This window comes from Rhopalosiphum maidis, chromosome 1 (genome assembly GCF_003676215.2).
Source record: "Rhopalosiphum maidis isolate BTI-1 chromosome 1, ASM367621v3, whole genome shotgun sequence".
NCBI classification, from domain to species: domain Eukaryota; kingdom Metazoa; phylum Arthropoda; class Insecta; order Hemiptera; family Aphididae; genus Rhopalosiphum; species Rhopalosiphum maidis.
The window spans coordinates 70939530-70955029 of record NC_040877.1 but is presented as its reverse complement, the minus strand read 5'-3'; the positions used below and the strand labels follow the sequence as shown (position 1 = coordinate 70955029).

Sequence of the window (15500 nt, the reverse complement as noted above, 5' to 3'; positions counted from 1 at the left end):
ATAAACCTTTTATACGCTGTTTTTTTTAATTAATTCGATGAACATACTAACTATGGAATTTAAATACTTCAATGTATGTATACTATTGTAAACATTATGATTGTTTATACTGTTATTGTAATATACAGTTAGTTATTTGTGACCACTTTCCAACGGCTTATTTATTCACTTTTAATTTGATCAATTTGATTTCCCATGACAGTACATTAATAAAAATTCTAAAGGCTCGACCATTTGCATAAAATCTCATCTACATATTAATTTACATAGGTGAAAGCTTTTTTTCTTTAGTATTAAATAATAATCCAAATGTAAAATCACATATATTTTATCCCGAATGAATCTCATCATTTTAAATATTTATTAATGCATTAAACTCAATATTTTTTTGTATAATATGTACCAAACAAATATTCGTATTACTTGTAGGTACTTAAAAACGCATATATTATATCATAACATCAGCTTACATTATTAAATATTTCCAATTCTGTTTCATATTCAAACTTTTGTTATAAATTATTTCAATATAATGTTTCATTTTTTTTTTTTTTTTAATGAATGATTAAACAACTTAGGAGTAGATGCCCATATCCTACGCTTAATCGATACGTTATTTAATTGGTCCCTAAAATATAAAGGTTTTGTTTAGGAACAATAAAAGTAGAAGACTAAAGATTCTAATTTGGGAATTAATATTTATGAGAGTTAAAACAAAAGGTTTTAATTTACATAACAATCGGTAGACCTAACTTTAAAAACTAATTTAAAATCACTTTATAAACTTGTTATATTATTGTAATCTCTCTTTAAATGTATATTAATATACCGTTTATATTTTCTAACTATGTCTTATCTGAAAAACACTACTCGATCGCTAAAGATGTAAAACGTTTTTTTTCAAATGAGCTAATAAAATAATATTAAACTAAATCCAAATACTCAATTAACAAGCATTATTATCAGAAAAACATGATAAATATTATTAAAAAATAAATTATACGACTTTAGGTAATAATATATAGTTTTGATTGTAAATATAATATTTACTGTTTACTAACTTTGTAAAATAAGTATAATCAAATACATATTGGTCAAAAACATGAAAAATTATGCAAGATTCATCATAGCCTAATAGGTTTTTATTATAGCTACCTATTTCATAAATATTTAATTAACACAAGCATACATTTTATTTATAAACATTTGAAGATAAGTTTTGGACAAAAATAAATGAATAAATAAAGATTTTAGTTATTTTATTATAATTTAAAAACATTATTCGCTAATACTAAACTTTAATGTATATTATTATATTTTATAAGCACAATAACATTTTTTTTCGGAAAAAATTAATTCAACTTACTGTTTTGCTAATATTAAAATAAATTACTTTAATAACAATCTAAATGTATCATAAAATATAGCCTGACTGACAGTCTAGTCTCAGAATCGTTTTTCATTTGCAATTATTTATGATTGAATTCAAATTTAACACATACGACATAGGTACATTATAGTGACTTACTCCTCAGTGACAGGTATACTCAACACCTACTGTACAGTAGAGTGATTGCCTACATGCTTCCTTTTTATTTTGGTATAGTTTGATCAAATAAGCCTGTATAGAATTCCACTTAAGAGTTTGAACAAACGAATTTTTAACAACATACAGTTAAATTTAAAAAAAAAAATTGGAAACTCGCTTCGCCGTGTAGTAAGTTTTGGGTGTACTTCATCATTGAGTGAGTTGGTCACTTTAATTATATTTTAAATTTGAATTCAATGATAAATCATTGAACAAAAAAAACAATTCTTAGCGAATACGGTGAGTCAGACTATTTCTAAAGATATTTTGTAATTTATTTATACTAGTATTTATCATTTATTTTTCTATTAATAGAAAGGAATGTTGAACTTATTTTTACCAAAAATATCATATATTATATCGATTATAACAATTTGATAACTTCTAATGCTTATTTAATTGATTATTTAAAATAATAAATTAATTAATAATGAAACATTTTAAGATGCATGACTAATAGAAACAAAATAAATAATGAAAATCGTTATAAATCATTATTCTATGTTTGAGTATCCAATGTTGTCATTAATGGTATATCATACTCTCATAAAAAATCTACTTATGTGGCTTAACACTGTACTTTAATTTTTTTTAATTCCAATCAAAAAATCGCTATGAGGAATTTTATGTTATATTTTCACGCCTTTAGTATTTTATTATAAAGTGTTGATATTCATTAAGTATATTATCCACGCAAAATGTTATGGTTAAAATACCTACGTTTTGTTTTATACCTACGACTTACAAGCCGTGTCGTAGCTACCGCAGGGGTAACAAAGGCAGTTGCCTTAAAGCAATTAAACATTTTTTGGGTGCTCACGACAGGGGTGAAACAATTATTTTGCCTCGAGGCGCTATCATATGTAGCTACGTTAATGCCTTCAAGTATATTTTTAGACAATTAAAATAATAAAGATTAGAATTGATAATTTTACTCTTAAATATTACGTAAGGTAGTCGTGTAACAAATTAAATTATTAACTTTGTATGTATTTGGAATATTTTATCAATAAACATATCTCCTATCCTTCATATTATGTACGCCACTGTAAATATTAATATTAAGGTTTATAAAGGTATAACATAAAGGTTTTGATTTTGATTAACACAACAATTAATTATGGTGAGCAATACTGCATGTAAATCAAGTTCAATATATTTTTGATACGACTAATGAGTATATGTATTGTCTTCGAGTAGTTAATATTGTAAATTTGTAAATTTATTTTAATATTCTATAATTACACGATTTGTTATTTAGAAATTCTGTGGTTGTTCATTTATTAATTTCAACAAAGAATAAAATCAATTTTATCAAAAGCTTGTGTAAATATTACAATTTTTCACATTTTCAATTTTTTGTATTTGCAATTATTTTGAAAAGCAGCGAGAAACATTTGAATCCCCTACCTAAAAATTTAAGACTAAAACTACTCTTCATTTTAAAACTAATAGATTTATTGCTCCGCTCAGAATCCAAAATAAATAAATATAAAACACAAAATGTATTTTCAAATAAAAAAGTAAGATGTGAGCATAAAATCAGAAGACCAAACTACCAAAGATAAAAAGAATTTATAGTGAGAAATTCCATTGTTGTGGTGACGATGAAGTAAGATAATATGTTATATATTTTTTTGTGATCTAAAATGACTAGAAACAAAATCCGATTAAACAAAACGTTTAGGTGAGCTGACAATATAAGACAAAAAAAGAAACAGAATATACTCTTACTTTTGTATATATGTATAAAAGATAAAAGAAAATACATTTGAAATAAACATCGTTTTAGTGTTTTACATCGTAAATCGTGAACAGGCTGACATTTCCGTTGGCCAAATGGCATAGAAGCTCAGCAATAAACAGAAGCAGATTTGCATTTTGACTAACCTAACTTTGACTAACCAACCGTTAGGTATTATTATTTATTGATTTTAAATTGAAACGGCTTTTCCTGTCACTATTATTATTTTACTTTTTCCGGTTTTCAAAAATCAACTATGACGTAACAACAAACAAAATATAAAATATTGTTGTTTTTCAATTTGTTTTCCTGGTTGATTTGGTGATATTTATTCGGTTTACATATTATAATCTATGAAATAGTATAGATTTATGACTATAAACAGAATATTATAATCCGAATAATGTAATATATTATTAATTATAATTTATAATAGATAATATATCTATACACAATTTTATGACGTGTGTGCATCTTTATAATCTGATATTGAATCACGAATAACATTATTTAAAAACCGGACAACCGAAATTATTAAACATATATATAGGAAATAATTATTTATTATTTAAGTAATATTATGTTTAATTAGTAATATGCGTGTAAATAAATTTAGGAAATCTTAAAGCCCGCTACCGATATATAAAACCTAACCTAATACAAGAATTTTTTTCGTACAACAAAATTAATAAAATAATATTTATACAGCTACAACAGTGATACACGATGTGACAACGTGAATTTGACTTTGGAAAAAGTTTTTATCTCTCACATGTTTAAATAGTATAATATTTTAAAGCCGTCAAAACATAATGTATTCTACAAGTTTAAGCTTATGAATCTGCTTTTGCTTTAGTGGGAAAACTCAATAATTTATTTTAAATATTTTATCAAGGATTTTATTGATAGTTATCGAAAATAATCGTTTTTCTTAAAGCTGATTAGCCGATTGCGGGCTAAATATAGATAATTATTATGAACCTCTCCTCCCCATAAGCACACACAAAATTGAATTGTTTATAATATATATATATATCCGTATACAATGTTATTAGTAATCGAGTTGTAGGCCACTATTAGTTATGAATCATCATATCAATATCATTATTACTCTCCCCCTCTGAAAAAAAATTAATAAAAAACCAAATGTTCCACATGCTTATAATACGTGTTTTATATTTTATATATATGGTACGCCATATATTATCATGAACACGAACACCAATAATATTACCGACGACAAGCCGGTAGGAAAACACTGCATTATTATAACTATAAATTTAAATAACAATTAATATTACACTATATTACGACCGTTAATTATAAATGATAAAAACGGTAAAATGATTTTGATCCGATCTTACTTTATATGTATACTATATACAATATAAGTATATAACGTAATATGTTGTTTAATATCTTTTGCGCGTCGTCATTATTTACCCGAGAACGTTAACCCATATTTTACTATGTAAGTTTTAAGTGACATCGCAGTATAAGTATGTGGACTACGACAAGTACATCGCGTAAAGAGTATACCTACACGGGGTATGAGCGGCGGGAAGGTTAGGTTAGGCTGCCGATTCAATCCGACTTAACGTACTGGAAAAGGTCGGCGTTAATAATTTATTTAAAGCCACAGCTCAGTCGAAGTAAAAATGCTATTTCCAAAGACAGTGAATATATTATATTGTGCCCGTGTACATAAATACATAAATATATATTGTACATAATCCATATACTAATACACTACAAGCTAGATAATATAATAAATATAAATAACATACAGCTACATGTATAACTATATGTATTAAATTATATATAGACATATAGTTATTTAAATGACGAGGAACATTTTTATTTGAAGCTTTTACTCTTTTCCTTATAAGTCATTTAGCTAATCTGTTATGACCGCTTAAATGTTGGGATGATCACTAAATTATTAATGAATTAATTCGATTCGACACATAGTACTGTATAGTTGTGTAACGGCAATTCTAACCCGAATAAAATTAAATCGACCAAGGTAGACTATTTTTTAAATGTATATTAGATATAAAGTTTAGAAATCAAAATTATATCGATCTCAAATGATTTCAAGTAAGATACCTACTTATCACTCACACAATTAATTATTAAGAATGTTGCATGTTATATTCGATGAACAATATTTTATAGGTACAGTATTTCTTCAAATCACATGAATTATTTGTATCGAATCAGAATTTTTATGCAATATAAACATATTTTTAATAACAAATATTACATTTATTAAAACGTATCCAATATACGACCAATAATACGTACTTGAATAAGTAATATTCAAACTAAAATTCACCGTGAACTGCACACGTGTATTGATAAAATTCAATATAGCCTCAACTACAACAATAATATTGCGCATGAAAATGTAATTAAAATAAAAGTACAGACATTTACAACTCTTAGTTGTACCTATACAATATTATTATATGCAAAACATTTCTAATGGCATTGAATTCATTTAGAATATTATTAAGATTAATGCGTTATTACAAGTCAACGTCAACGGTATATTAAACAAAACGTTTATAAAATATTAATAAAGCACCTAAATCAATGCAAAAGTTATCGTTCAAAGTAGTTAAGTATGTTCTAACAGGCGTAATAGGTATATCTAAATATATATATATTTATTTAAAGCTTTTAAAAACATTATTTTTATATTAAGCAAATACAATAAAAAAAGATACTTAAATCTAAAAGTTTATTATTTGCAGAATTTAACATCTGGCTGTTTATTTATTCCTTTATTACTATAAAAAAAAAATTTTAATAGTTTAATCTAAATATGATTTGTGTTAAGACATTTTTTCTTCTTCTTAAATTTAAAAGTGATTTTTTCTAAATAATTTTTACACCTAATATTTATAGGTTATAGGTTACTAATACAATTTCTTCTGGTTTATCATTTATTTCATTTCCAAAAACCCATAATTTATTAGATACTAAGTTTTCAATATACATCTAATATAATGTAATATATCTACAATGTCAACTTACGGAGTCACAAACGTTTTAATTAATTTTTATTTAAGTAAAAAATATATCTGAAAATCTATATTATCATAGACCATATTATCTACTCATAGAAAGCTTTTAATATTTATTAAATAGCTTTTAATTATACCATAATAAAAAGATTTTTCTCTTTTTTTTTTTAATTTCGTCTATTATACAGTGAAACTTCCATACAACGAAGTCGAATAAGCAACAAAAAAAAATTGTAATATGGAGGAATTCGTTAAACAGAATTACGAATTTATTAACAAAATAACAATGAAGGACAAAGTTCTTAAAAATATTTCGTTAAACAGAAAATTAAGTAAAATGGAAGTTCGTTATATGGAAGTTTCACTGTATTATTTATTTACTAAACATTTTAATATTTCTATAGTCTATATATATATTTTATAACTAATTTTAAAAATATTTCATTTTTATACACTTGTACTCACTAAAACAGGGGTATCCAAACTTTTTTATTCGATGGCTATATAAAAAAATAAAAGCTATTAGTTAGCCAAAATGATTATAAACAAATATCATTTTTAATTAAATCATGATACAGATAATGCCTGTTACATGCAGTATGCAATACATGATGAGGAATACATATGATAAAGATTTGTGAAATATATATTTTTAAATTTATCATTTTCGTTCAGAGGGATGGGTAAGATTTGTTTGCAGGCCAATTTCGACCTATGGGTTGTAGATAAAAACCACTGCACCAAAACATATTCTATCAATAAATAACATTTTTCATATAAAATCAAGTTTTATTATTTTTATATATTTTTTTAATAGTTATTTCAACTATTTAAGTATGAATATTTGTATTCATAAACTTTATTAACAAGTATAATTTAATATTAGACATGGCATACGAATACGGATAATAATTTCTTTACTAATGGGCTATGATACGAATATTTAACGCGTAAAATAGAAACTATACCGATCAAACTTTTAAACATTTTTCAAGTCAATGAATAAATTATATATTTAAATTAACTTTAAATAATATTTAACTTTAGTTTAAAAAAGTTATGTGAAAATTTAAAATTCTTTTGAACGAGAAGTAAATAATAATTTAACCACTCAATAAGACACGATAGATAAAAATAATAATATACCTTCTTATGTGTTCACTTCCAAAAGTGAACATTTTTATTTTCATTATTAATTACGTTGATTTTTTTTTATCATTAGACAAAAATCATGGGAGTATTTAAATATTAAAATAGTGTAAACAACCATAAAAATAAGTAAAGGGTCAAGTAATTTGGATCAACGACGTCATAATATATAAAGAGGTTCAGCGTATATCATTTCAAAATAAAATACAAGTGTACCGGAATGTTTTAAATAATTTTTTAGTCCACCTTTGTTCTATATATATTGTTTAACGCTTCTCAATAAGAACTACTGATTAAAGGTTAAAGAAGGTTTTATTTTTATCTTTTATTATTTTTTTCGTTTTCAGCAAACAACTCTTAAGTATTATAGCACTACACAATTTTACGTTTGAAATTTTAAAAGAGGTTAAAAAAACTGTTGTATCTTTACTTCATAGATAGTATACAATGTAGAATATTTGCTGTTGAGCACGAGCTAAATATAGAAGAATTGTATTCTACTTTTCTAACAGTATATTATGTATCTTTAGCAATATTTTAGCTGTAGATATATAATTTTATATTTTCGTAAAAACAATAATTTGAAATAAAATAAAAATATAATCAGAACTTTGATACGGACATTGAACACTGAAAATCCAAGTAATAATATAAAAAGCTAACAATTATGACACTGCGTATAATATTATTATTATAGCCAAGATCCAAATAGAATCATTTTCCAACGTTATTTCATGGTTGACTTTAAACGTTGAATTTCTATGTTCGAAACATTAGTAAAAGAAAACAAATTCAGGGTTATTTTATGAAATTTTTAAGATAATATGTTAAATATTTTCTGATTGTTTAAATGAAATTGGGTAACTTTTGTAAATAACGATGGATTTTAAAATATTATGTTTATAAGAATAATTTTACCAAAATTAGTTAAAACTCATATTATCATACTATACCTACTTAAAGACCACTTAAAAAATATCATTTTATTTATTTTAGACTGATAATGTCTCCACTTTCCAAACACCAGAAGATAAAGCTGTATCGTTTTATTAGGTACCTATCCCCATAGTTAGACATTGTCAAAGATAAAATGTTAGAATCAACATCGAAAAATAATATTGGGATAGATTTAAGCGAAGATTGACAACAACAATATTAGTTACTGCCTTAAAAAACGTATGTATGATGAACTCGAATTAAATCTTTTTACTTATCCTCAAATACCTGATAAAAATGATGTATTTCCAAGAATAACAACTATAAAAAAAAATGAAATTTTAGTTCAATTGGTTAGAACAGTTTTTGTAGCTTTTATACTCAACAATTAATAATAGTGATGCAATTGAAAATATCGTGTAATATTTTATCGAGAATTTGGAGGTAAAGGCAATCATTAAAAATGTTTCACTTTATTAGTCAAACCATTTACTAATTGGAAACACGCAAATTAAGTAAAACAACTTAACAATTGTATGGCTATTCGTTCGACAAATCAACAAAATATTTCAAAAAAATTAAAATCAATACGTGCAGAATCAGTAAAAATTTTAAAAGATTTATTCCGATTATATAAATCATAATCTCTTGAAGTCGACAAAAAAATAGCTTTTCGTGGCACTAATGATTCCAGACTATCATAAAATGCCCAACACAATGATGACAATTTGTATGCTTTACTACGAATACGTGGTTCATATGTTGATAAATACTTAATTGACTACTTCGAAAATAAAAAATTCAATACTTTTTATTGCGCGCCTCTTAATACAGAATAATTTTTTATACATTTGAAAAAAAATTAACAAGAACAAATATTTGAAAAAATAAAAAATTCAAGTTTTTTTCAGTATTGGTTATTGAAATGACTAATGCTGTATCTCGCTTAAAATAATTATCATTACATAAACGGATACACAGTATGTGGATCAAATTATAGATGTAATAAAGAATAATTTAAATATATATATATATACATTTGTTAGAAGAAGATTTTTTACAACTTATACGGGTTTAGAATACAGCAGGACAATATTTGGCACTAGTAATTTTATAAAATTTAAATATGCTTGGTATTAATAGTTAGTACATATTAGGACAGGTATATTACAGAGTGCCATCTATGATATTTAAAGACCTACAATCTATGATACGTGAAAAATACCCTACTGTTCTATACGTACAATGCAGCGCATGTTTCATAAATTTAACTAGCCCATTCTTAAAATATTCATCACATTCGTAATTGTATCGGGTCAATAAAATCAATCAGAAATTCAAACAGAACTCAGTTGTTAAAAATTAAAATTAAAGAATTTATTCCCAAAACAAAATGGACTAAATTAACATCCATATGCGAAACTTGTTGGGTCAAAAACTATAAAGAATTTCCAGATATATATAACGCTACTGTCGAAACTTAAGAGGAACTTCAGTTATTTCAAGACATGATCATCAAAAGAACTTAATCTTTATCGGAGCACAACAACTAGTGATTTCGTTATAAGTTTAGTGACAGCAAACACACTATTATTTGACATTATCTTTATGGAAAGTATTGCAAACAGTAACATGTGATTTTAACGAAGCAGTGACATATATTGAAACAGTAATAATTGAAGTCAAAGATATTCGAACCAATACAAGCTAAGTGTTTAAAGAAACATTTCAAAAATCGGTAAGTTATTAAAGTTGATAGACGAAGGAGATCGCATTAAAATTCCAAGTTACAGGTTAGGTTAGTTCCTAACACATAGGAATTCCAAAAATATTTAAAAAAAAGTTATTCGAAATTCTACTAGGTACAATTAGCCATTTAACAATTACAGTAATAAAAAAAAATTGTATGTATTAATTATTCAATCTGGTATAGATGTAATGATTTGATTTTTATATGCGGTTATTTAGTATGATATCTTTTTTTTAATGATATACTATTTGGATTATGCTTAGATATTTTAAGCAGATATAAATTAATTTTCTCGGAAAAACGATGAAGTTGAGAGTATTAGCGATAGCGTGACGGTATCAATAATAAAATAATAATATTATAATATTATTTCTATTGTTACTAATTTTCCGATAAAAACATTATTTGTTTATTTTTATTATGTACAAGATGTATCTCGGGTGTAAAAATAAATAATAACAAGTATGTAATAAACTTTATTACATATTTATTTTTATAACCATTATCTTTAGAACTGCCGATTATTTTTAAACACGTAGTGACTATCGCGAGTTAGCGTCGTGGCTTAGTCTTGTGCGGAAACTCAATATATGCATATAAAAACACTGTGATACTTAACGTATTAATGTCAGCGATTGAGCGTATGTAGCACATAATAATATTGCCGATACGAATAAACAAAATAAGTTAGATTTCTTTTTAAAAAATTCAAAAGCTAGTGACAATACTACTGCTGAAAACCTATCAACGAGTAATTTAAACATGAAGAAGAAAACGAAAAATCATAAATATCCCTATACCTAGCTTTTGGATTCACATATAAAGATGATTGCCCACAATGCATTATTTTTTCAGATTAAAACTTGGCATTTAGAAACTAAACATCAGAAATATCATAGTAAGCTAATAGATTTTTTTAAAAAAAAAGAAAGTGAATTGAATGCCCTAAAAACACTGATTTGAAATTCGAAAAAATTTGAGAATTAATTAGCTCTTAAAGCGTAATTTTTGGTATCGCTTCGCATAGCAAAATATAATAAAAATTTGAAGACTTAATTATGCCTTGTATAATAGATGCGTCATACACTTTTAGGAAATAATACTGTTAATACAATACGAATGATACCTTTTTATAATGATACCATTTAAAATTGCATAACTACGAAGAACGATGATATATCTATATAAATATCACGGTGAAAAACTTGAAAAACAATTCATCACTACATAAATTTTGTACTTACGTCCGTAGCGAATACGAGCTATTAAATCAAAAGGTATTGAACGTCCTACTTCCTTTTCCTTCAACGATTTTGCGTGAATGTGATGACTTATCGACAATCACTGTAACAAAGACTAAATATCGAAATAGGTTGAATTTGACGCCGACACTAAGACTTATATTAACAAATCTTACTCCAGACATTAATAATATATGTAATTACATGCAAGCTCATCTATCCTATTATGGTTCATGCACTTGAAGTGTAGTTTATTTATTATATTTCTTATTATCGATACCAGATAAAGTGTTACCTTCTCCTAGTTTGAATGAAACTTAATTAAATAATTTAATTATATTTTTCTGTATTGTAATGTTGCCATTTTTGTTATATTTTTTCTGTCCTCTTTTTTTGATAAGTTATTAATATTAATTTTCATAGAGGTTCAGAAGAAAAAAATATTGTTGTTTGATGTTCCGTAATCTCAAAAAGTTTAATAAAATGTTGGTCTAGAAGACTATTTCCGTATTGCTACAGCTGTTTCTATTTACGGCGATTTTATATAACAATTGAAGGATAGGTTTTCAAATCATAAGACAGTTTTGTCTTCTTTGTACTTATTAATACCGAAAAAGTGTGGTAAAATTTCAATATCAGCTACAGATTTTAACTTGTATTCTTACTTTATAAACATTGATTCACTATCTATAGAAATAAAACTATGGAATAAGAAATGGATCACCTACCTTCAAAAGAAACATCCAAGTACAACCAATCACTCTTAAAGCAACTATAACGCTGTTTTTTCAAATTAAGATATTTTTGTCTAAGTCATTAGCTACCTAATAATTTGTAGTTTTCTATACTGAAATCAATTCATTTTTATATTTTAAACATTTAAACGTAAAAAAAATGGTTTACCATAATTTTTTATCAGTTACAACCATGTATATTATTATATATTACTTGGATTTCGCTCTTTTTTTTTATATCAATACATTTATGAAGTATAGTTGATAAAATATAATCAATGCGTTGAAATACATATTTGTATTAGCTCAAGATATACTATAGAAAGTTTCACAACTAAAACCAAATCCCCATTAAACTATCTACTCAAAGGAACAAACTTATAATTCCTGATAATGTATTTTAGGTTAAAGGTTAGTTGAATTTTATTTTAAAACTGATACATTCAAATTAATATACTAAAATGACGTACACTAAAACAACGAATTATATATTTAATTAAAATATATAATATTGTGTAGTATTATTGAAGTTATCATTCAGTACTTAGTAACTAGGTATTTGAATGAGAAAATAAATATACTTACACGTAATAATTATTTAAAAAGTAGAATAGTGTACAGTTTATAGCAATCAAAACAAAGTCAATAACCACGGCCTGTAACAAATAAGCCCACGGACTCAGTGTAATCCACGTTTTATATTTGTTGAACAAATTCAGAGCAACGAATTATATTGGTTTAAAAAATGTAATTTTTCTTAAAAATTAAACTACAATTTTTCCAAGCTAACAAACATTTATTATTATTTGTAATAAATAATAATTATTATATGTAATAAAATAATATGATTTGAATTTTCTAGAAAATGTATTATTATTCTGTAAGTACATAATTTGTATTATTTAATTTCATATAAAAATAAATACTACCGAGTACCTAAGTCTTTTTTACGTGATCTATTCGAAATTCATCTGATTTTGAGAATAAAGAAGGTTATAAATTAATGCTTTGTTTTTCTAATCTAATTCGATAAGATGATGAAAATATAAAGGTTTAATACCTTAGTGTCATTATTAATTTTACTCTGATTGAGTATATTATAATATCAGTTAAGATACACCAGTTCTATCGAAGAAAGTAAATATATATGTAGGTATAATACAAACATGCCTGCAAGCTACTTCCGAACTCATCTGGAATTTAATAATATTTAGGGTAGCTGAATTTCGTACATACCATAAGTTTAATATAATAACATCGTCAGTGGCGTTTTCAACCCAACCATAACAAAAGCAACTTACTTTTTTTTATTATTATACAATTTTAATTTGTATTCATTGAATTAATTAAATTATTTAATATTTAATTATGCTAATAATCTGTTATTATGTAATATAATAACGATTATAAATTTTTAAGGAATCTAATGCAATCAAGGATTGAAATATACTTTAAGAAAAAAATTTTAATAATATTTAAAGATGTTTCGATACATTTTTAAGTATTTTTCACGTAATCTAATTTCATATTAACATAATATAATAAATAGATGTAGTAAGAATTCATAAAAACAGTATTTTTCTTCATTAACATACTAACTTATAAAAATTGATAATTTGTGAAAAACTGAATCACACCTTACTTTAAAAATTTAAAATTAATATTTCTGAAGGTTTAAAAATATAATCAAAAATTGAGTTTATTTGCATTAGTCGTTATTTAGAGATAAATATTTTAAAAAAAATTAACCACTTTTTAAAATATAAATTAATATCTATATGTTTAATAATAATGTGAAATGTTACATTGAACTCAAAAATGTAGACAAAAATATTATAAGTCTTTTCTAATAGGTTCCTATGTCAGCTCAAGTTGTTATTATTACTCTTATAGATTTCTAGTAGGCAATTATATATACAACACGTACACAATATTACCTATACAATGTACAGATGTATTCAAAACGTTTTATGTTTGAAACTACAATTAAATAATATTTTAGTAGATAGTTATTTATTAATCATTGTGATGACATATATGAAAATATTATTTATGTAAATTGGGTCAACACAATATTATTTTGTTTTTACAAGTAGAGTTTTTGAGAATTATTTCCCTAGAGAGTATTGAAATTGAATAATAAAAACATAATAAAACAACCTAAAATAATTAATTTAAATTAATTTCTCACGAAAACAATATTTTTCTTACCATACAAAAATGTTTGGAATAATTATAATAATAATTACTGTAGTCTGCTACTTTTATTGGGGTGAAGTTTCAAACGTTAAAAGTATCGAATTCAGTTTTATTAGAGTAATGATTTACACAATAATGTATTGACTTACCAAATGTGTTAAGGTAATGAACAGAAACAGTCCACCGGCGAAAGCGAATACAAACCCAGAATATTCCATGTTTCCCAAACAAATACCAATCACCAAACCTATAAACGCTGTACAAGCCGACAGGAAATTAAATGACAAAGCACGGCGGAACGACATGCCAGACTGAATTAATATAGCGAAATCTCCTAAAAAATAATACACTTTTATCATAACAATAAGCAATAATTGTAACAGCACAAATTATTATTTTCATATTTTGGGTTTATAACACACCTGACAATTTGTCAAAAGGTAGATATCATGGAAAATATTATTATTATTTATTTTTAATAACGTTTTAACTTGTTGTCGGATATCCCAGATCTGAGAAAACGATATTATTATTTATTATAACGCTCAATGATGCAGATGAGTGATTGGGTGAAATGAAACTTAATAATGTGTGCGGTTATATGTTGTACTTTGTATCATCTGTACAAAGTGTGTGCTTACCGATTTCATGCGGGAATTCCTCGCACGCAATTGCAATCGATATAGATATGCCGGTTGTAACATTTTCCGAGAACGCAGCACCGATCGACATGCCATCGATTATGTTGTGTAGACTGTCGCCGAAAAGCACCAATAGAGCTAACGTCGAAATTGGGCTCTTGCCGTCCTAAACAGACAGATGTATTTATTATATATACAAAAATATGATGTTATTTTATACAGTCGTCACGAATCCGCGAACAAGAACGTCGCGTCTTCTACTTATCCATATGCGCGTACCGTAGATTTATTTGTCAATTTGTGACTGTGGCTGTGACCGTGACCGTGCGATATTTGTTTCATTTCTGTCCCATTGCCATTGTTGAGCTGAAGTGACGGCGATAGTTCGTCGATGCCGATCTATAAACCTCATAATATCGTATTAATCGTCTAAATCAGAAGGAAAGAGAAAAAAGTATATGAAATGAAATTATAAACCATACTTGT

The 15500-nt window shown here is 25.4% G+C and overlaps 1 protein-coding gene across 1 annotated transcript in view; it reads right to left on the bottom strand.

Moving 5' to 3' along the window:
• LOC113561254 (zinc transporter ZIP8-like) overlaps positions 1-15500 on the bottom strand; it is a 33934-nt gene that overhangs the window by 4543 nt on the left and 13891 nt on the right. Inside the window, exons 5-7 of the mRNA XM_026967568.1 lie at positions 15294-15413; positions 15015-15180; positions 14523-14707 (exon numbers count right to left, since the gene is read on the bottom strand). Coding sequence (XP_026823369.1) covers positions 14523-14707; positions 15015-15180; positions 15294-15413 — 471 coding nt within the window. The remainder of the gene's footprint in view (positions 1-14522; positions 14708-15014; positions 15181-15293; positions 15414-15500) is intronic.